We start from the raw sequence: 22,488 nt of genomic DNA, 5'->3' as shown, positions 1-22,488 counted from the left end.
GCGAGATCGGGAGCTGGATAGACGGATCGGAGCGGCGTCTGCAGTTCTGCAGGCGCTTAACCGGTCCGTCGTGGCTAAGAAAGAACTGAGCCAAAAAGCCAAGCTCTCGATCTATTGGTCCATCTTTGTCCCTACCCTCACCTATGGTCATGAGCTATGGGTAATGACCGAAAGAACGAGATCGCGAATACAAGCGGCCGAAATGAGGTTTCTCCGCAGGGTGTCTGGGCTTTCCCTTAGGGATAGGGTGAGAAGTTCAGATATCCGGGAGGGCCTCAGAGTAGAACCGCTGCTTCTTCACGTCGAAAGGAGCCAGTTGAGGTGGTTTGGACATCTGGTGCGGATGCCTCCTGGGCGGCTACCCGGAGAGGTTTTCCGTGCATGTCCTACAGGGAGGAGGCCCCGGGGCAGGCCCAGGACTTGCTGGAGGGATTATATCTCTCGGCTGGCCTGGGAACGCCTCGGTGTCCCCCCCGAGGAGCTGGTGGGGTTAGCTGGGGAGAGGGAGGTCTGGGTGCCTCTACTGAAGCTGCTACCCCCGCAACCCGAACCCCGGACAAGCGGCAGATGATGGATGGATGGATGGATATTTATGCTATTATAAAAATGATACAACTGTACACTGCCTAGCGGAAGGAAGGCAGTTCTAAACATGGTAGAGTTTCTTCTTTGCACAATAACTGTTATGATCGCATCCGGGGAAGCAGGAGCAGGGAGACGGAAAATCAGGAAACGGCATTAATTGAGGGAAAACAACGAGGTAACACAGGTAACGACAAACTAACTTCAATGACGGAACTAGGGAAACACTTGAATGTGGACTTAAATACACAAGACTACTCAGAAATAACATGAAACAGCTGAATACAATCAGGAATTCACACGAGGTAATGAGGGGGGCATGGCACACGGAAGGATCGTATGAGCAGGTCATAACAGAACCATCCCCCCCCCCCAAAGGTGCACACTCAGGGGAGGCTACGGACGAGATGGGACCAGGGACACGGGACCTGGAAGACAAAAGCAAAACCATTAACGGGGTACCGGAAACAGGACGGACACGCAGAACCAGCACAGGACAACCACTGACTGACCACAGGGAATGCAGACAGGCAGAGGGGCACCAGAAAAGGAGACAAAGGGGGAACACCAACAGGAGGAATGAAAGGGCCAGGAGTGAACATGGGAGACACAGAGGGACGAGGAGCAGACATAGGAGGCCGGAAGGAGAAAGGCAGGGGAAAACGGGGAGCCAGAGGGAACCCCAGCAGGGGCAGCAGGCGACCGCAAGTTCGGAGCCAGAGGGGACCTCATAGGGGGCGAGGAGGCCGACGGAGGAACAGGTGAAGGAGGTGAGGAGGGAGTCGGAGGGGTCACCAGGGGAGGCGAGGAGGAAGTCGGAGGGGAATCCGGCGCAGGTGAGGAGGGAGGTGGTGCCGCGGCAGGCGACAGCGCAGCCACAGCCGGCAAAGGTGCAGCCTACCAATGAGTCAGAGGAGGGGGACCCGAGGAGTCGAAGTGGGGGAACCCATAGGCATCCGACGGGGCGTCGGAGGTGGGGCCGAAGGCAGCCGAAGAGCTATCAGAGAGGGATCTGCAGGCGACAGCCGAGCAAGCACCCTTCGAGCGACAGCCAGGGACACCAACGGTGAGCGAGGGGCAGGGCGGGTGGAACCCGACCCTTGCGCCTGTGTCCTCCCCCCTTTTGGATACCAAAAGGTGGGGACCTGGCCGGGATCCGCCGTGCTGGGGCGATGGTAGAGGAGTCATTCCCCTGGAGGGGTCCACTGGGGTCATCAGGGAGATCCCCGAGGGGTCCCATTTGAGCTCCTCCTCTCCTTCCATCAAGGGAGGAGGAGCGATGGTCAAGCAGTCTGGGACCTCCTCGGGGACAGGAACTGGGGTGGCCAGGAACACCTGGCAGGTCAGGAACGACGGACAGGTCAGGAACGATGGGTATAGCAGCCAGGGTTGGTGCCTTAGGAGCAGGTGTTGCCCCTTTAAGAGCCTTCGGGACCCGCGGGATAGCGTCGCAAACAGATGTGGCCCCTTTAAGGTCTGGTGAGTCCCAGAAAAGGGATGCGCTGCTGACAATGGCCGCACAGCCATGGGCAGTCACTCCGGGATGGCGGCAGTGGCCTCTAGCGCAAACAATGGCGGGTTCAAACTCGGGAGGGGCTCCTCCCAATAAGCAGCAGGGCAGGCAGTAGAGAGGGATGAAGCAGTAGAGATAGAGACGGCTCCCAGGAAGATTGTTGGTTCTTCCTCTGGTCTCCGATCTTTCCACTTCTTCCTTTTCTTCCGGCCAGCTGTCATAAGTGGAGGTCGAGGCATCTCGGGAGGATCAGACAGCTGATTTGAGCCCAGCTCACTGTGGAAAGGTATAAGCTGGGTCCTCCTCTCAGTCACATGCTGCACCAGCTGCCGGAGGTTTTCATGCACCTTGCTCATGAGGAATAACAGCTGGCTAATTCCAGCACCACGGGATCTTCCCGAACCTCGGGCTGGTTTAGCCAATACTGTTGTCTCTCAGCCCGCGGAGGTGAGTCATCTTGGAGTTCCATCATTCTGTTATGATCGCGTCCGGGGAAGCAGGAACAGGGAGACGGATAATTGGGAAACGGGGTTTATTGAGGGAAAACAATGAGGTAACACAGGCAACGATGAACTAACTTCAATGACGGAACTGGGGAGACAGACTTCAACGCAGACTTAAATACATAGGACTACTCAAAAATAACAGGAAAGAGCTGAATACAATCAGGAATTCACACGAGGTAACGAGGGGGGCGTGGCACACGGTAGGATCGTACGAGCAGGTTATGACAATAACGTCCCATTCACTCCCATAATGATAATTATGACCTTCTGTTTAAGCACTCAAGGGCACATGAGTTCAATGAGACGTTATTGTCCATGATCTGGAACAGTGTTTTTCAACCTTTCCAACCACGCAGCTCATCTATTCATCATTTATCATGTCGGTGGTCAACTGAGTCAAATGCTTTACAAAAATTGACAAAGGCTGCAAAGAATCTCTGCCGATATTCACATATGTGCTTGATGAGAACCCTCAGTGCAAGGATACGGTCAATAGTAGTCTTCTTAGGCGTAAAACCAGACTGACAGGCAAGCAAGTGATTGTGGATCCTGTTAAGGATGACCCTAGCAAGGACTTTACCTGGCACTGAAAGCAGTGCTAACCCCCTGCAGTTTCCATAATCCAGACGATCACCCTTCCCTTTCAAGTCAGCTGGGATGACGCCTGACTCCCAAATGGAAGCAAAGATTGCCTGCAATCCCAGGAGTACAGCCTTACCACCAGCCTGGAGAAGTTCACCCCGGATACCACAGATCCCTGCAGCATTCCCTACCTCCAGCTTATTCACCACCCTTGCAATCTCAGTGAGATTGGGGGGTTCACAGCTGATCAGAGGATCAACTTTAAAAACCGTGGAGCCAGAGATGTCCAACATTCTAGCTGGAGAGTCAGCTTTAAACAACTGCTCAAAGTAGCTGGCCCAGCGGGTCACAAGTGCAGTGTCATCGGTAAGGACTATTCCATCACTCACCCTGACTGCAAGTCTCCAAGAAACAGATTCAGATGTGCATAATGCTTCAATTTCTCTGTAAGTAGGACATGGGTCACTAGACCACAGATGGTGTGTCATTTGCTCACAGATTCATCTAACATACGCCTCCTTATCTGCCCTCAGAGCCCTCACAGCTGTCCTTCCCAGTTCCCAGTACAGATCTCAGTACTTGCCACCAAGTTGTGCACTGCAAATCCTCTCAATAATATCCAGGATGCCCTGCGAGATGAAACACCTCCTTCTGGAAACACTGGCGACACCAACACAACCCTCAGCATCTGTCAGGGTCTTATCATGGAAGGTCTCCTACATCACATGCACCCAAGTCTGAAAGTTCCACAGACAAACTGCATGCAAACTCATCAAAAACAGCTTGATGTTGGAGTCTGGCTAAGTCCAGCCACATTCTACTAGTACGTGGTAGCCTACTGGATCTAAGCTGAATCTTCAGAGTAGCAACAAGTATGTGGTCAGAATTCACAAACTGGACACTTCTGTAGACCATGCAGTTCTGCAGGAGCCTCCAGCATCTGCCCACAAGTATGTGGTAAATCTCCTTTGCCACACTACCAGTATTGGAGTACCAAGTCCAACGATGTGGCTCAGGGCATTAGAACCAGAATCCAGTGACCCACAGCCCCTGACCTTTAACAAAGTCAAGGAACATCAAGCCACTTTCACCCCAGTCTCCATGCCCATAGGGACCGACACAATCCTCATAGCTAGCCCTGTCAGTGCCAGTGGTCGCATTGAGGTCACCCACAACCATAGTAGTGTCACCTCATGGGTACCCTTCAACCACCGAGTGAAGTTGTGAGTAAAATGTCTCCCTCAATGAGACATCACTCACTGCGGTCAGAGCCTTCACCCAAGGAACACCTTAGTCTGTGTCTCATAATATGCTCATTGAAACATCAGACAGCACTGGAAGGAGTTGATCCCTGAGTATGGCAGCCATCAGACCGACCACACCAAAAGTAGGTATACCCACCTACAGAGATTTGCCCACTCCCCAGTCTACGTACCTCAGAGAGTGCAACTACCGAAACACGGAATTTATGAAGCTCCCCCAATAGCAGAGGAAAATGGTCATCTTGTCATGGACTGCTCAGAGGAAGCCGGAGGTTAGACTTATTCATGTCTCGCTAGTTTACTTCCTCAGAGCGGTCCATGACAGTACTCCCCCCCAGTAACCACCACCTGGCAGACAAACACGCTCCCTGTCATGACTGCACTCAAAATCAGAGAGGAGAGATGGACAAATGCACCAGCAATATTCCAAGGGTTGATTAACAATGTCATGTTAGACAAGTTTGTTTTTGTTTACCTAGATGACATTTTGGTGTTTTCCCAGTCTGAACGGGATCACGTCCTACATGCCTGTGAGGTTCTCCAACAGTAAGTCATAAACAAGTTACATGTCAAGGTAGAGAAATGCGAGTTTCACCATCAGTCCATCTCCTTCCTTGGGTTCATTCTTGGGGATGGGTCATTCCGGATGGATCCAGAGAAGATCAGAGCTGTCGCAGAGTGGCCTCAGCCTCACAACAGGAGGGAGGTACAGCGTTTAATTCGAGGATATAACACCATTGTTGCCCCTTCCCATGGTGCTCACCTCTACCAATGTCCATTTTCAGTGGTCCCAGGCAGCACAACAGGAATTCCTGGACCTTGGCAGAAGTTTCACTTCGGCTCTTATTCTTCAGATCACCGATCCCTCTCAACAGTTTGAAGTGGAGGTGGATGCTTTGGCACCGGAGTAGGGGCTGTTCTTTCCCAGAGACATGTGTCAGACAATATCCTTGTGCCTTTTTTTCCCCACAAGTTACCAGCTAAAAAGAATTGTGACACAGGCAATTATGAGCTGCTGGAGGTCTGTCTGGCTTTGAAAGAGTGGCGGAAGTGGCTTGAAGTGGACTAAGGATCCGTTCCTGATTCTAACAGACCACAAGAACCTTGAATACCTGCAGTTAGCATAGCATCTCACTGCACACCAGGCTAGGTGGTCACTATTTTTTAATCGTTTTAATTTTCTTATCTCCTTAAGAGATAAGAACCTCAAGCCAGACACCCTGTCTCACCAGTTTGGGGAGGAGGACAGTAAGGAGAGCCCTGGACCAATCCTGCCTAAGAGTCTATTCATTGCGGTTACCTGGGGATTCAAGGAGGCCATTTAGTCCGTGCAACGTTTCATCCAGCCCCCTGAGGGCTGTCTGCCTAATCGAGTGTTTGTCTCAGACTTTTTTATTCAAGGGTCCTCCAGTGAGGACATGACCCCAGAGTGCATCGCAACTGAGTACTCCTACGACAGCACTTCTGGTGGTCTACCATACTGCAGGACATCCATGTTTATGTCACAGGTTGTCCTACTTGCGCCTGAAATAAGAACCCATCCCGTGCTCCAGCAGTCCTATTGCAGCCCCTTGCTATTCCCCACCACCCCTGGTCTCATGTATCTTTGGACTTTGTGACAGGTCTTACCCTCTCCAGAGAATTCACTGGTGTACTCATGGTTGTTGACCGCTTCTCTAAGGCCGTGCATTTTGTTCCTGTTCTCAAGCTACCCTCGGCTAAGGAAACAGCACAATTACTGATGGACTATGTTTTAAAGCTGCATGGTCTTCCATCTGACATTATGTCTGACAGAGGCCCGCAATTTGTTTCCAGATTCTGGGGGGAATTTTGTAGGTTGATTGGAGCTTCTGCAAGCCTTTCTTCTGGATTCCACCCACAGCCTAATAGTCAGATGAAGAGGGCCAACCAGGACCTGGAGCAGATGCTCTGTTGTATGGCCTCCCACTCGCCTGAATCATGTAGTGCTTTCCTCCCTTGGGTGGAATACGCCCATAATTCTCTACCTGTGTCCTCCACAGGGATGTCCCCATTCCAGTGTTGTCTTGACTATCAGCCTCATTTATTTCTTGCTTTGGAGGAAGAGGTCTTGGTCCCATTAGTCCATGGTTTTCTCTGTTGCTGTCAGCTGACCTGGAAATTAGCCAGGTGTTTCCTACTATATGTTCCCATAAGCGCATGGAGAAATACATCAACCAATATAGGTCCCAAGCTCCCGTTCTCTGTGTGAGTCAGAAGGTCTGGTTGAATGCTAGGGACCTTCCTCTACATGTTTAGTCTCATAAATTGGCACCCCAGTTTCTTGGTCCTTTTCCCATTACCGAGGTGATTAGTCCTTCTGCAGTTCGTCTTCATCTTCTGGCAACCATGTGGCGGATTCATCCAGTGTTCCACATTTCCCTTCTAAAACCCCATGTGGTCAGTTCCCTGGCTTCGCCTGCATTGCTTCCTCCACCAGTAACTGTACACCTCCCTCTGTCAGCTGAATTCCATCGAGGTTAGTGAACAATTACATTTATTAACATCTGGCACACCAGCCAGACACAAGATCTTCCACATACTATTGCGAGTTCAAGCAGTTCTGTCCAGTTATACCCCTTTGCCTGTCTGTACCTCTGCCTGCCTGTTGCCCTGACCCTGTTCTGCCTTTCTGATGGTGAATCTAGCCAGAGCCCTCTGAGTATTGACAAAGATCGCCTGAACACTCACCTGTCTCCAGATCCTAAGCCCTGCCCTGTCCCGTGATTGCCAACGAAGATCGCCTGCCTGCTGCCTGTACCCTGACCAGGATTACTGGAATACGTTTTGGTTGATGGATGCCGAACCGCCCGGATCGGGTTTACTGACCCCCAACTGGATACCAGCACACCCTGTTTGGGGTTACTTATCCCTGCTGTAGCCTACAGCTCAGGAAAAAATGTAGAGATCCAGCAAAATTTAAAGTTTCACTCATTTCTCAGTTTATGGGTATGCGCCTGTGTAAAATACACATTTTTGCAAACTGTAGCCTAGCTCTTCTCTGCTTCTTACTGATGAAGGGCTTCTTCCTTGCTTTATGGGACCTCAGTCTTTTTTCTAGGAGCCTAATACGAACTGTCCTACCAGTGCATTTCACACCACTTAATGTTTTTGAAAGTCACTTGAGGTCATCCTCTGAATTATGGGGTGATTTAAGAAGTCTACTTATGCGGATAAGTCACATCTGTCCAACGTCTGGCTGGTAATTGGTCATTCCCAGTGTCTCCTGCTTCACCTTGTTCTTGTGCATTGCAGTCTTAGAAATGTTGAGCCTGGAAGCAACCTGCTGCTGCCTTGTCAGCGGAACCAGGATTAAACCCGCATTTAACAATGCACATTTAAAAGAAAAAACATAGTGACCAATTTTTTCCAGAGCTCCACGTAAATACTGAAGTGTACTGAAAGGCCCCTCCTGTCACCGACGTTTTCGGTGGTTTCCGTAGTGTAGTGGTTATCACGTTCGCCTAACACGCGAAAGGTCCCCGGTTCGAAACCGGGCGGAAACATCTTTTTCCCCACTTTGGCGAGTTCATATTGACCAACGTAAAAAGAACTTTCGCACGCCAATTTAAAGTCAAAGAATATCGTTACCTATACAATACACATAAAAATTACATTCATTATTAGTCACAGGAAAAAAGCAGCAGCGAGGGTTTCCGTAGTGTAGTGGTTATCACGTTCGCCTAACACGCGAAAGGTCCCCGGTTCGAAACCGGGCGGAAACATGTCTTCTACCCTCTAAATTTTGCCGAATCTTCAAAAACAAGTTATGCAAAGTCAGACCTTTTGCGCAGTACGTGACTGTTGAATTTGTGCGTTGCACCCACGTTGTCATACTTGTGATATATATATATATGATACATGGAACATACACTGAGATTAAATTTCGTTTCTCATTGGTTAAAAAAATGGACAAAAAATTACGGGGACGGGTGTGTGCTAATGATCGGAAGGTCATCCATGGTCAGCAGAATGATTTCAATGTTAGATCCTTTGGGCAAAACTTCAAAATGCTCCTGGAATTAGCTGCCCCTGCTTTCTCATATTAAGTGTCCTGAGTCAAGGCGCCTGTTTTTCTGTTCTTGTATCACTAGGGGGCGATGAAAGCACATTTTTTGAATACTGTATTTATTGTCAGCATTCTATTTCCACTATATCTGAATAAAGTACTAACCAGCAGATTGTATTTGCCTCCACCAGTTTGACTCTCCTGTCTCGTGACTCCTACCATATAATAAGTCATCTACCCAAAACAGATCGGACTTTGTCACAGGTGTATGGTAACAGTTATACAACTACATCCTATTTCAGTGCGATGCAGATATTAATAAACGTAAGCACTATGCCATCTACAGAACGCATAGCCTAAATATAATGTCATGTCATATAATAACATCATTTGTGTCTTCAGCAAATCAGAGCTCACTGCTAACAACTCACCGCAGACTTACTTTATCAGTTATTTACGCTGGCCAGTTCGCTGCGCCAGGTTAACCTCAGCGCGTTGACGTCACCTACAATGATGCCATTACGGGGCTGCTCCACTTCACTGTCAGCGCGAGAAGAGGCTCCGAATTCTACATATAATGATAGCACCCTTGTTGTAATGTGTAAAAAACTGTTATGGTATTTGGTCTGCTGCCACTAATTTTTGCAGTAAAGTTTGTAGTTTCGCTGGATGTGCAATACCGCGACACCAAGTTATAATACTATGTGAGTGATTACTCTAACTACAAGAGGTTCCCTATCAAATACATCCCATGTACAGCTTTTTTATAACTAATTTACCCCTTATCCTTTATAAGAAACCTGTTACATAATCATATATAGTAGTTTACTGAAAACAGGTTATATATCTTTTCTTCCAAAGAGTTTATCCTGTAGCTTATTTGACACCTATTCTGTCTTTTATGTTTTATTTAATTTCTTTAACTCCTGTTTGTGTTATTACTTTTCCTTCCTGCTATATAGTGTTCATCATGTCGAACGGTGCCTGTCTGTGCAGTTGTAGCATAAGCAAATTCCCTATGGGATCAATAATTTTTTTTCTGATTCTGATCTAACTGCAATTATATAAATCAGAATGAAATAACTAACCATAACAAAGAGAAAACAGACCTCCCAGAACACATAAATTATCCCCCATGTGCATACTCCATTTAACTACTAGATTTTAAAAAATCATCCAATATATTACACATAAATTATCATTTTTATTATTACTAATATTAATAATAATGCTAATAATAATAATACAGATGGAATACATATTACATACTGTTATTTATATAATGATTAGATTCCAAAAAAGTGTGAAGATACAAATACCATTGGGATCCATCACTGGCTCTGGCGTTACTTTTAGAGGTGACACTAGCAGTGACGGGTTGGTAAGTGGTCACAGTGCCAGCCTCGCCCCCATCAGCAGCTGCCTCTCACATTTGTCTGGGTGCTGCGTAATGCACACTCACTGCAGCTGCCCATGTCTGAGAGCTTGTCTCACACTCAGTTTTTGAAAATGTGCCTCATAATCCCCTCTTCCTTCGACACGTGCAGGCGTGTAGGTTACTCATCCGGCATCAGCACCCCTCCCAAGAAAGTCCCACCTGTTCCACTGGGAGTATGGATTTTAGTTGGGGATAGAGAGACAGAAGCCCTCCTCCCTCCCTCCCTCTCTCTTTCTCTCTCTCTCTCTCTCTCTCTCTCTCTCACTCTCCTGCTCACTCTCCCTTTCTCTTAAAGCCCCACACCGACAGAGGGTCATCTGTACAGACGGCAAAGCCAGACACAGCCCCAAGGACTTCCGACGCAGACGCACGTGGCCATCCCAGACACAGTGCCCCCCGCAAAACGGTAAGTAGGGCAGATGGACACGGGATGGGAGTGCGCCGGGGATCCACCGTTTGATGCATCACCCATTTAGTGCCATTAAGTCAGGGAACCGCAGAAATAACCCCACAGCTGCCCGGGAAGGGAACCTTTCAGGAAAGAGAGGTGAGAAAGCATGGCATGATTTCTGAGTCTGACCAAGGCAGCTGGTATGCGAGTCATATCCTGATGCTGGAGATTGGGTCTGAGGAGTGATCTGTCAGCTACGACAGTGGCAGCAGGACTGAGCAGGAGATTCTGGTGCAGGATACTGGGCAGAGACCAGCTCTGGAGGATCACCGGGACGTAATCCCCAGGAATCGGCCAGGCAGAGCCGTCTAGACATTCCCTTTTTCTCATTCGCTTACTTCCCCTCTCTGGGAACTGAAGTGTTACTGCACCGCTGGTATGCATTGGACAGAAAGAAAGCCAGGGGGTGGCAAAGTGACAAATGCGGCAAAATGGAGAACAAAGAGCGATTGCCCCACCACAAAGAGAGGCAGCCCCCCAGTAGACAGGCGAGCAGAGGGAGGGGGAGCAGCACATGTAACAGCCCCCCAACTTTAATTCCTGACAGGAGGGTCTGAGAACAATGCCTCCCCCACCCCAGGAAGCACTGAAACAGTGAAAGATTTAAACAGACAGTGAACGTTTCTGCTACAGATATAACTGTGCACAGCAGAGGGTCTCCCACGGGCTGCACATGCTTCTCCTCATCGCCGCCATGCTTGACCATCGAGAGCAGAGACTTTCCAGAGGCATCATCAGATGTTTCCTTCTTTCCCTCAGAGCAAACATGTCCGACAAGCCTGACCTGACCGAGATCATGAGCTTCGACAAAACCAAGCTAAAGAAGACGGAGACAAGAGAGAAGAACCCGCTTCCCACCAAAGAGGGTATGTGTCCCCTGTCTGCATGCCCCTGGTCTCTCACTGGGAACTCTCACTGTGCGCAGTGCTCCAGCAGACTCTCTCTATCCTGTGGGCTTTGGCCCCAGCTATTCCAATCAGCAGCACAATAGAAGCAGCTCCTGGCCCGCATGTGCTTGCTGTTCCGCATGTGCTTGCTGCGCCGCATGCGCTTGCTGCGCCACATGAACACATTCGCATTAAGTTATGGTCTGGGCTCAGTGGGGGGAACTTGCATGTTCAGCTGTACATGTCAGTTTTCTTCTGTAGTCCTAAGATGGCTGTTTTCAGATGGATCACTCTTTATAAGTTTCCATGCCATGATCTTGTATTGCTAAGCAGGGATGGAAAACATATGCATGATTGGATGGATACGTTACAGAGGGCTCTGATAGATATGCAAAGGGGAGCTTCATTACATCCATTCTGCCATCAGAACGTGCCACGCCCATGGGCTTGCCGATCACACCAGGCTCCTTGTATTCCACCAACTGAGAACAGCTGATACAATCTTGTGTGATCCAGACTTCATAAATGTTGCATTCCATCTGGAATCAAACATAAAAATGCTGCAGACTGTATTGGAAAACAATGAATAAATATGCTACATAGTGCAGTTTCATCCATCTTGTAACCACATGTCTAGATCAGGCATGAGAAGGGGTCAGCATCCTATATGCTTCATATTGTACATTAGATTGTTACATTTACTTATTAGCCGCTTTTATCCAAAGAGAAATCAGGCTCAGACAAACCCAGAAGTTGGGGGTTAGGGGCCCAATGGTATCATTACTCTAACCAGCCTGGGATTTAAACTGGTGACCTTCCGATCACAGGGTGCTAACATGCTGCACCACACACCACTCCCACACAAATACTTCTGATGTTTATTTGATATTGTCCTTATCACTGCTTTTGTATTGTTCCTGATGAGGAGTGTGATTCAGGGCCCTTCCATTAGTCTCTAACGTTCTTGGTGTCACTGTGCTTCTTTCAGTCATCGAACAGGAAAGGAAAGGGGAGACATCACCTTGACCGAAAACCCCATGATTCCACGGAACCAGTCTCAGAAATGGCACTTTTACTTGACTGTTACCAAGTTTTTTTTCTGCCTGCCTGGGGAAACACACTTCTGATATGTAGAACTGTAATTCAAAACAGCAGATGATGACCTTCATTTAACATGGGGGTAGGTGCAAATAGAGCGATGAAGGGGGGGGTGGATGCAGGCTTTGGAAGATGATCTCCTTCACATGTCTCTTCTCTCTACTATACCCCTTTTTTGATGCTTGATTTCTGTGTTCTTCTTTGTTTATGAAAAATAAATGCAAACAAATATAAAACTACTTCCAGCATGCCACCCATCTTATGTTCCAAAAGAGTATCAAAGATTTCTCTCATTTCCAAAACTGTGACATCACTAGAATGTAGCCCCAGCACTGGGTAAAGAATTTGGTAATAGCCACACTACTCCCCCCTCCCCATAAAATCTGCCAGATGGCTGTTAGATCCCACAGGGGACACAGTATGGCAGCTGCGGGGGCCCGACAGCCATGGAAACGCTGGCGATCTGGGCCACCAGAGAGCGGCCCCACATGCGCCATTCAGTTCAGGCACATAAGTAGGTCTGTGCTTCAGAACCACTAAGTACTGCAGTATTTAGATATTACTGCAAGATCGATTTTCATGTTGAGCTGGAAAAAATAATGGAAAGCAGAATGACAATGGAGAGGCAGGTTAATTACTTCTTTCACTCTTTGGGTGCTAATTAAATCATTTCATTTCTGAAGTGCTGTCTGAATCTGCTGAAACTAAAATAAAAAAAACCTCACTGTATATGTCAGCAAAATTATCACTCCAATTTACACTTTTGTTTAAGGTGGTGCTCCCTATGTGTTACGCTGAACCAATTTACAGTTTACTACTGCTATCCTACAAAAATAATCTTATTAAGCCATTTCACATAATCTGACTAATCCATTTTAAATAATCTTATTAATCCATTTTAAATACTCTTAGTAATCCTGTATTTTTGTCTCTGTATCTCAGGAAAAGCAAGATGGGATATAGACAAAAAGATCATTTTCCCTCATGGATTAATGAAGTTTCACTATTCTATTCTATTCTGTTATTTCTCTATTTAACTTCTTTCCTTCCTTTTTCCTGTTCTGTATTACTCTCTCTAATGATGTTTAATGCATCACGTAAACACATCTCGGTAAAGCGCTTTGGGACGATTCTGTTGTGAAAGGCGCAGATCTGAACATTAGGTAAAGTTAGACTTGTAGCTCTTGGTGATTATTATACATTATTTCCTAGAAATCTGAGCACATCCAATATTCACCCTTTACTTCCTGAAAAGATAAAAACTGTTAAGGACCCATTAACCTGTTTTTGTTATATTACCGATGTTGTACAAACTGAATTTTTAGTGTATAAATTATTTCCTATAAAAGTACATTTTAGGTAAAATTAAGGTTTTGCAAAACACAATTCCTCATATACAGAAAAAGTAATGTTATAAATTATATGCCAGATGATGCAATTTATTGAAGATGGCGAGTTTTCCATCAGTAAGCTTAAGATGATTAACGTTATATCAGTAAAACTAAGTGATACAAATAAACCAGTTACGAAGCAACTTTCACCTGTCTCATCGAGACCACTTGAAAAACCACGTGGAAATACCTGAGAAAACACAATCGTCGTGTCCAGTATATGATCATGTTTCCAGACACAATAAAGTTAATAATACGGTTTCGCACCGCGCAGATTATTTCGAACATGCTTAATAATAGATTAGTAAAGCCGTTCGGTTACTGCACGAATTTCGAAATATTTGGCAACCAGTAACTTTGTTGCGGAAACATTTTAAAACTTCTATGTTATATTAATCTTGTACACAAATTAGGAAGCATTGCGTTTAAAACAATCAGGAGTCGCTTTCGTTAATTAATTTGTTCCACCCTTTAGTTATTTCGTCATCGGGTTTAAGGTCTATGCCAGGCTCTAATTTTAACACTTGCTAATGGAAGACCCGCCTCAGCCGCCTCGCGACATTCCGCCGGCCCTAGTTGGTAATGGACGCCTGGGATTGCTGGCGTCAGTACTCCTGTCACCGAAGACCTACCCGTCTGGCGTACCTGCTCGCAAAACCATGTTAATTTCCCTTCCTTTATCTGTTTTTATTATTCTACTAGATTGTGTAAACATCCGTAAACCGTTCACCATAGTGTAAATGTACGTAGGACTATTGTGTTTGACAGTCCATGGCCGCGGAATATATGAGACGTATGCATTTTTTCAAGTAGGGACATTATCGACTTCTATGCATCTGCATTCACGGAGTTGACGTTGTTTAATGTCGGTGACCTATTAAAACCACGACAGCGATTGCACGAACACATAAGGTCCTATTCCCCTTGCCATGTGCGGCTGCTTGCACTTAATGTTCCCTAAATCCTAAGTCGATGCAGAAGGTGAAAGTTATGTGGTCGAACTGAAATGGACTCTTTGTCTTCAGGTAGGCTCACAATTGGATTTCGTTTACTTTTATACTTCGGGAGTATAAAAATACTCTGTCCACATAAATACACGACCCATAAAATGGGTTTAGGCCTATATTGCACGGCATGTTCCAGTGAATCACTAAGTTTGATGATAGATGTGTTCAGCTACGCTACGTTTCAGGTTTCTCTTATTAAACTAGTGATGCTTATGGCGGATAAGCTCACCACAACGTTAGTACGTCAGTTTGATGGACTGTTGTTTTTAGATTATCAGCTTGTAAAACTATAGTTAAAAATAAAACGTCCTTACGTTTAAACGACGTAGCAAGGATAAAGTATTAATTGTCTTTGATTTTTTTTCTCGAGTAGGTGTTGGGCGTTGATGTTTCTGGCTTGATGTTGCCGATATCCAATTAGCGGGGATTATTCTCACCTGCGCCCAGCTCCATTGTAATGGAAGGGAGCAGTGCTCTCAGATGAAGCTCACCGTTATTGAAAATTGGCTGAAAACTCCCCGAATGGTCGTGGAGGCTAGGCACGCCTCAATTTGATTAAGTGCAATCCCCCGAATGAACTTTTGATTAATATCTACTTACAAGTAACAAAAACTGCAATTCAAAGTCTAATGTCAATACGAATTGCTATTAATACATTGAGCCGAGCCGTGCAAATCTGTTACATACAATATCAGAGATGTGAGCTCTGCGTCGCCAGTAAGCTCTCCGCGGGCTGGTGATTTCTTGATTCGTGATCTAGCCCTTGTAACTCTTTAGCCGCCCAGCGTGAATGTGACAACGGTGTTTTAATTAAGTGAAACTTGCGCTCATTAAATTCTCATCCAGGCAGAGCAACATAGGCCTCATTACAAGTTGTAGGCTCTATAATTTTGTCAGACACTCATTTATTCTCCTGTTATTGGCAAAGGCAATATCCATTTGTTTATAAATATTAAAACGGGTACTTGGGGAAAAATGTATTTTAAAAACTCGTTGATTTTCCTTGCGACTACTGAACATAACTACATTTCACCGAAAATATTTATGTGGAAGTCATGTCATTTGGCATCTAGAAAAGATATTCACGCTCACTTTTCCAGACTATTTTCACACCGATTTTTTTCCCAGGGAATCACCTATTATTCCTTTATCACGAGCGCGCCACTGTCGCCAGTGTGTGACATGCTATTTGCATGACTCTTGACATGTGGTTTAGAATGACTTTATTGCTTTGTATTCAGCACGAGGGCCATGGGTAGCTGGCGTCCACAATGCATGCTTTTTTAAATCCAATCAATTTTTAAATTAAATTTGTAAATGTTTAACAAAACACGGTTCAAAAAAAGACATTTTTAGCAGGCAAATATATTACTAAGGTTTAGAAAAGCGGCGCGAATTAAATATAGACCGTATTATCCGAGTTCCGCAATAAACAAAGAAGTGTGTATTTATTTGAATGACCATATGACAGCGTATTACACGGCTTTTAAATGCACATTAATTAGCCTGACTGTTCAGAAACTGTTAAGTGTCCAATAGATTTGAACACACAACTGCTTCACATCCAGAAATGTGTGCGCACATTAGCACTGCTGATGTGGATTTAAATGCTCGTGTAAATTACATATATAATATAAAAATGTTTACCTTCATTTTAAATGTATTATTATACACTGTTCCGCACTTCATTATCTGTCCTTCATTGCCTGGGAAAGCGAAATTTGAACACCTGGGAAACGAATGAAACGGGGGCTATTAAAAAAAACTGTCAACGCTTTGAAGTGCAGCTGAGCCCGCCATTTCCTATGTCTGTAGGGCACAACACACAATGGCCTCGCTAAGGTTCACAGTAAAATGTAAAAAGTAGAAAAAACGACCGCTCCGAGAAGACGACAGTATAAATAACTGAACTGTCCCCCTCTTCCCACTTTTCCTCATGCCTTAATTCTTTTAGCCGCCTCGTTAGTACTGCCGCCTCGGACCCTCCAGAGACCGTGACACCGCGGAGTTCCCTGCAATGGGCCCGTGCCAGCTCCTCGCATCCGTGCTCTTTACAGTGGGCTGTCACCTGCTCTCTGCCGCAGCGTGGTATGGTACAGCGGTTACAGGAGCCGATATTCAGATTGATATTAAAGTCATTTGAATAAGTATTTCAGATTTATATTGAATTGGTGTGATTTTGTGTAATTTGAATATTATTTGCAGGTCTGTCAATAATTTCCTGATGACGGGACCCAAGGTATTTTTTTTTATTTTTGATTAGTAGTTGTAGTATGTGAATTTAATACATTAATTACATTAATTTGACAAGTACATATACGTAATTATTCGTCAGGTGTAAGTGGTATATGAGACTAGTCGTGTAAGTGGTATATGAGAAGACATTGAGCTAGTTTATCAGTTAATTGTATCATTAAAAGCATTTGTCCGTTTCTAGGCTTATCTTACATACACTAGCAGTGTCCAGGCTGGCGCACAGAGTGGTATTCAGGAATGCAAATACCAGTTTGCGTGGGACAGGTGGAACTGTCCAGAGACTGCGCTACAGCTGTCTACCCACAACGGACTACGCGGAGGTAGGTTTCAAACGTTTGGACCTAAACACTTCATATTTAACATTACGAAGTCTTAAATTGCGCGGTGATATACAGATTAACGTGTAGTAATAAACCTAACCTAATTTTCGTGTCCCAATTTTAGTAAATAGGCCTATCTACAAAGGTTTCAGATGTATTGAAATGAATGTATTGTGTACCTGCTGTAAAGGATTCATTTTAAAATTGAATTCTAGCCACGAGAGAAACATCTTTTGTACACGCTGTAAGTGCCGCCGGAGTCATGTACACGCTCACCAAGAACTGCAGCATGGGAGATTTCGATAACTGCGGCTGTGACGATTCAAGAATTGGAGAAATTGGTGAGAATATATTAGTGCACTGTAGTGTTTTCTGTTGATGATCACAAATAACATAACACATTCCTTGCCGTTCATTGCTGAATAATTTTAGATTTTTTAATGGTAAATTTTGCATTTTAAATTTTGCAGGGGGAAAGGGATGGATTTGGGGTGGCTGCAGTGACAACGTGGACTTTGGGGAAAACATTTCCAAACTGTTTGTTGATGCCCTTGAAACGGGCCATGATTCTCGAGCCGCAGTTAATCTGCACAACAACGAGGCCGGGAGACTGGTTAGTGTCAGCTTTCAGAATCTAATCTTTCCCCCATCAGTGTGTTTAATGTAGGCCGACTTACAAATTGGTTTCTAATTTATATTGCAAAATCGGTGAAATGGAAATGTACTTATGCTGCTCCTGTCATTTATGCAATTTTTAAATTAAAGGCAATTAAGGCGACTATGAAGAGATCCTGCAAATGTCACGGTGTGTCTGGCAGCTGCAGTATCCAAACTTGTTGGTTGCAACTCTCCGACTTTCGAGACGTCGGAAACTACCTTAAGGTAAAGCATGACCAGGCGCAGAAACTAGAGCTGGACAAGAGGCGGATGCGTGCCGGGAACAGCGCTGACAACCGAGGAGCCATTGCGGACGCCTTCAGCAGCATCGCTCGAACGGAGCTGATATACTTGGAGGACTCTCCGGATTACTGCATCAAAAACTCCAGTTTGGGGCTACAAGGCACAGAGGGAAGGGAGTGTCTGCAGGGTGGCAAAAACCTTTCCCAATGGGAGCGAAGAAGCTGTAAGAGACTATGCCATGAGTGCGGGTTAAAGGTGGAGGAAAGGAGGACGGAGACTGTTAGCAGCTGCAACTGCAAGTTCCACTGGTGCTGCACCGTTAAGTGCGAGAAGTGCACTCAGGTCGTCGCCAAGTATTTCTGTGCAAAGAGGGACAAACATCGGAGACCCCTTAACAGCACGCGGCGACGACATCGCGTGCATGACAATTAATGTTCCAAGCCCACTGTATAATAAGAGTCGATTACGTACTTATATTTTTACAAATATTTTATTTACAATTTGATTTAAAACCAAATATGGTTAACATGGTTAGATGTTGCCTTATAGTCCTATACTTTAAAAACCATTTATGTATTCCCACAGTCGATGCATTTTTTTCTTGCCTTAAACACAAATCACGCACTTTTACTAATAGTGTTTTTGTTCTATTTATAACAATGTAAGAAAGTTTTATTTTTATATGCGCACGTTCCGCACGTTTAGTTTTTTCCACATACAGCCTGTTTTGACTGTGGTAATATCATAGATAGGCGGCTTCTTAGAATAGCATGACTTTAGGATAGTTTGTGATTTTATAAATAATTTGTATAAAACGATTATTTTAAAGGTATATGATAACATCTTAAATATTTGTTTCCTGTATATTTTTGTAATTTGAATTCCCTATTAACTATTAAATGAATTCGTGGCTTCTAACGTGTTCGTATTTTTAATCGCTTAGATTACTTTACAATTAGATATTTGGGTTAAGCAGACATAAACTTGTTTCCATGACTATTTGCATGCTAAACCCCACAGTTAACTGTGGATTAAAGTAATTAATTTCCACGATCTATTTGGGTGTTCTTGGGTAGGGAAAAAACTTGTGAATTGACAACTCTTTGATGTTCAACGTGGGCGTTTCTGTAGCCACCCTGCCTTCTATTGTCCAATGATGTTCCTGGGATCTTGGAAACAAAAGATCATTCTTATTCCCTCCAAATATCTGTCCCATAAATTCAGAGGCAAAATTCGGCTTCTGAGTCAGTTTTTCAAAACTTGCGACTGTTTAGAAGGACCGCGATCAGCAATGAGCTCCTGTTTGTTTGTGTATTTTTTCACGCTGTACATGAACATAAACGGAAAAATCTTGTCCGGATATGCTTGGTAAGTTGGGTGCTTCTATTTTATGGATTTGATATTATACGAGACTTATCGATCGTTTTCAGTGATAATATACTTGTACTGATTTTTTATTTTGTTTCTTTTTAGGTCTGTAAACAATTTTCTTATGACCGGACCAAAGGTAATTATCACATTTGTGTTTGAGCAATTTGTAATTCCCATATATACACTATGTACTATATACACGCACACACACACTCCAATAATTGCGGTCAGTTTTTATATGTCCATCAGTACATGCATCCATCAATCCTTCACCTACTTGTGTGGTCAAGGTCGGGGGCCTGCAGCCTGTCCCAGGCCGCACAGTATAGCGCAGTGCTCACACACACAATAAGCGACAGCAATTATTCTGACTGCACGGAACTGTTACATGGTTGTAATAAACAATTCATCCTCTTCTCTTTATGTCCTTTAAAGGCATATCTCACATACGCCAGCAGCGTCCAGGCTGGGGCGCAGAGTGGCATAGAAGAGTGCAAACATCAGTTCGCTTGGGACAGGTGGAACTGTCCCGAAAGTGCCCTCCAACTCTCTACTTACAATGGACTCCGAAGCGGTGAGTTATTTGACATGCATTCCCAAAAGGAAAAAAAAACATGTTACGTAGGCTACAATCTCTTTTCTAGCCATACCAACGTAAAAACGACCGCTAATTATACATTTGTTCTTTTAGCAACCAGAGAGACATCGTTTTTACATGCGATAAGTGCTGCCGGCGTCATGTACAGTTTAACGAAAAACTGTAGCCTTGGAGACCTAGACAACTGCGGCTGCGACAACTCAAGAAACGGAAAAATCGGTAAGAAGCTTTAATTGTTGATTCAGCCGTGACATTTAAAACGTAACATATCTGGATGATATAGCTTCATTCTTGGTTAAAACAAACGGGTTTTTAAACAGGCGGCCGCGGGTGGCTTTGGGGTGGCTGCAGTGACAACGCGGATTTCGGGGAAAGAATTTCCAAGCAGTACGTGGACTCCCTTGAAACAGGCCAGGATTCGAGAGCAGCAGTGAACCTGCACAACAACGAGGCCGGGAGAATGGTAAGGGTTTTTGCTGATGATCATGCATGCTTTCCCTTAAGGTAATTTCGGAAGGTCGGAAAGTTGCATCGGTTTTTTCTGCCCGCCTGCACCGCATCCAAATCGACTACATTAATAATTTGGGTGCATTGATAGCTTCTGGAACTTCGTAATTTCTAACTTAATAATTGAAATTCTCTGCCTCAGGCTGTGAAAGCAACCATGAAGCAGATCTGCAGGTGCCACGGGATGTCAGAAAGCTGCACCATCAAAACCTGCTGGCTGCAGTTGTCCGACTTCCGAGAAGTCGGAAATTACTTGAAAGTTAAGCACGACCAGGCGCATAAATTGGAGATGGATAAGAGGCGCTTGCGTGCTGGGAACAGCGCTGACAACCGCGGGGCCATCGCGGACGCATTCAGCGCCATCTCCCGTACTGAGCTCGTGTACTTGGAAGATTCTCCAGATTACTGCCTCAAGAACCTAAGCCTGGGACTACATGGCACGGAAGGCAGGGAGTGTCTCTACAACGGGGACAGTTTATCGCAGTGGGAAAAGAGGAGTTGCCGCAGACTCTGCCATGAGTGCGGCTTGAGGGTCGAAGAGAGACGGACAGAAACTTTTAGCAGCTGCAATTGCAAGTTCCATTGGTGCTGCACGGTAAAATGCGACCACTGCTCTCAGCTCAGCATCAAGCACGTTTGCGCCAGGAGAGAAGGCGGTTATGGGCATCACCACAGACGAAGAACTCGTGGGCACAAGTGATTTATGAACCAAAGTGGACCATTTTGACTTCGAGTACGGTCTTACACTCCAAAAATGACATTTTAAGTACTGTTCGTGATGACAATTCTGCACTTTTCATCCGGTTTTTGACTGTGTATAGATTTTAAATATTTATATAGGCCTATATAAATGGTCCTCACAACTAATTCGAAATAAATCTAATCTTAAACACCCTGGTTGTTTTATATAATGTATGTGTATATATAACAGAGTTTTTAGACTGATGGTGTTCTTAGCCCGGGTTCTGCTGAATCAGTGTTATAATGTATTTATTAACGGAGTCTTTAAAACACCGATTTAACGACGTCTGGCAAATGCTGTAAATGTAAATGTGTGCGCAAGAAGCCAATTTAGAAATTTTGGAAGTTTCCTCGATAATGAATTAGATACACAGAAAGTTACATAAGTATGAAAGAAAGTTAAATTATAATGTAATTGTTAACTAATTTTGTTAACCATAACGGGGAAGATCAAGCGCAAATGGCTGAAACTCGACGTGTAGCGAACACACCTCGCCCGCGAGAAAGTTGATTTAGACTCGCTTTTAAGTGGGCAAGGCGTTGCGGGAATGCTTAATTATTCCAAAAGGACAAAAGGTTTCGAGACTGCTTTAAGGAAACCCATCGGTGATTTTGGTGTTTGACATGTTAATCCGGGGCACCGCTGCGCTGTTGTATATCATCACACTTTAACAATGGACTTTAAACGCCTAAGAATGAATCAAAGTACGTGTTGCATATGCGCTTCGTGCACAGAAAAACGTTTTTTTTTTTTATATATATTTGCGCTGCTTATGTACATTAAGATTACTACTACATGCACAAGAGTAGACCAATTATTACGTTGTAGTTCAAATATACCCACAGTTAAAAGGAAATGCAGACAATTAGCCTAACTATTGTTGTCCAAAATCCATCCTTGCAGCTAAAGACATCACATCTACTAATAATTTGAACTACTAGATGGGGGTATTTCTGAGAACACATAGACATAAAGATCATTATACACCCATCTGTTTGTTGTTTCTGTTTTGTTGTTCTTGTTCGATAATCATTATCATCATAATCAGCA

At 44.9% G+C, this 22,488-nt stretch overlaps 3 protein-coding genes and 2 non-coding genes across 8 annotated transcripts; all 5 read left to right on the top strand.

Annotated features, from left to right (window-relative positions):
• Nucleotides 1-7,896: 7,896 nt before the first annotated feature.
• Nucleotides 7,897-7,969, top strand: trnav-aac (transfer RNA valine (anticodon AAC)). The gene has a single exon. It is a non-coding gene; the product is annotated as a tRNA-Val (tRNA).
• Nucleotides 7,970-8,115: 146 nt separating this feature from the next.
• On the top strand, nucleotides 8,116-8,188 carry trnav-aac (transfer RNA valine (anticodon AAC)). Its single transcript has one exon. It is a non-coding gene; the product is annotated as a tRNA-Val (tRNA).
• A 1,910-nt stretch (nucleotides 8,189-10,098) lies between these two features.
• tmsb2 (thymosin beta 2) lies at nucleotides 10,099-12,585 on the top strand. The gene is made up of 3 exons (XM_023821290.2): nucleotides 10,099-10,316; nucleotides 11,121-11,227; nucleotides 12,237-12,585. Exons 2-3 carry the CDS (start codon nucleotides 11,128-11,130, stop codon nucleotides 12,272-12,274), a joined length of 138 nt encoding a protein of 45 aa, XP_023677058.1. The 5' UTR covers nucleotides 10,099-10,316; nucleotides 11,121-11,127; the 3' UTR covers nucleotides 12,275-12,585.
• Nucleotides 12,586-14,269: 1,684 nt separating this feature from the next.
• On the top strand, nucleotides 14,270-19,138 carry LOC111848911 (protein Wnt-8a-like). Of its 4 annotated transcripts, none has more exons than XM_023821286.2 (7): nucleotides 14,270-14,316; nucleotides 16,699-16,832; nucleotides 16,950-16,983; nucleotides 17,182-17,320; nucleotides 17,536-17,661; nucleotides 17,791-17,933; nucleotides 18,086-19,138. In XM_023821286.2, exons 2-7 carry the CDS (start codon nucleotides 16,762-16,764, stop codon nucleotides 18,650-18,652), a joined length of 1,080 nt encoding a protein of 359 aa, XP_023677054.1. In that variant the 5' UTR covers nucleotides 14,270-14,316; nucleotides 16,699-16,761; the 3' UTR covers nucleotides 18,653-19,138. The 4 variants fall into 4 exon arrangements, with proteins under 4 accessions (XP_023677054.1, XP_023677053.1, XP_023677052.1 ...); XM_023821285.2 differs by having other exon boundaries at nucleotides 14,275-14,398; XM_023821284.2 differs by having other exon boundaries at nucleotides 14,275-14,762.
• Nucleotides 19,139-19,697: 559 nt separating this feature from the next.
• LOC111848912 (protein Wnt-8a-like) lies at nucleotides 19,698-21,396 on the top strand. Its single transcript, XM_023821288.1, has 5 exons — nucleotides 19,698-19,727; nucleotides 20,027-20,165; nucleotides 20,283-20,408; nucleotides 20,510-20,652; nucleotides 20,839-21,396. Exons 1-5 carry the CDS (start codon nucleotides 19,713-19,715, stop codon nucleotides 21,394-21,396), a joined length of 981 nt encoding a protein of 326 aa, XP_023677056.1. The 5' UTR covers nucleotides 19,698-19,712.
• Nucleotides 21,397-22,488: the final 1,092 nt, after the last annotated feature.

Source organism: Paramormyrops kingsleyae, chromosome 10, assembly GCF_048594095.1.
Source record: "Paramormyrops kingsleyae isolate MSU_618 chromosome 10, PKINGS_0.4, whole genome shotgun sequence".
In the NCBI taxonomy this organism is placed as follows: Eukaryota; Metazoa; Chordata; class Actinopteri; order Osteoglossiformes; family Mormyridae; genus Paramormyrops; species Paramormyrops kingsleyae.
Note: the sequence above shows the minus strand (reverse complement) of the source record. Positions and strands in the feature narration are given on the sequence as shown.

Excerpts from the sequence above, each read along its gene's own strand:
- tmsb2 (XM_023821290.2), top strand. The coding sequence starts at position 11,128 with ATGTCCGACAAGCCTGACCTGACCGAGATCATGAGCTTCGACAAAACC. Across the intron at positions 11,228-12,236 it reads CCCGCTTCCCACCAAAGAGG|TCATCGAACAGGAAAGGAAA; the intron begins GTATGTGTCCCC and ends TGCTTCTTTCAG.
- LOC111848911 (XM_023821286.2), top strand. The coding sequence starts at position 16,762 with ATGGGCCCGTGCCAGCTCCTCGCATCCGTGCTCTTTACAGTGGGCTGT. Across the intron at positions 16,984-17,181 it reads TCCTGATGACGGGACCCAAG|GCTTATCTTACATACACTAG; the intron begins GTATTTTTTTTT and ends GTCCGTTTCTAG. Across the intron at positions 17,934-18,085 it reads ACAACGAGGCCGGGAGACTG|GCAATTAAGGCGACTATGAA; the intron begins GTTAGTGTCAGC and ends TTTAAATTAAAG.
- LOC111848912 (XM_023821288.1), top strand. Across the intron at positions 20,166-20,282 it reads TTACAATGGACTCCGAAGCG|CAACCAGAGAGACATCGTTT; the intron begins GTGAGTTATTTG and ends TTGTTCTTTTAG. Across the intron at positions 20,653-20,838 it reads ACAACGAGGCCGGGAGAATG|GCTGTGAAAGCAACCATGAA; the intron begins GTAAGGGTTTTT and ends TCTCTGCCTCAG.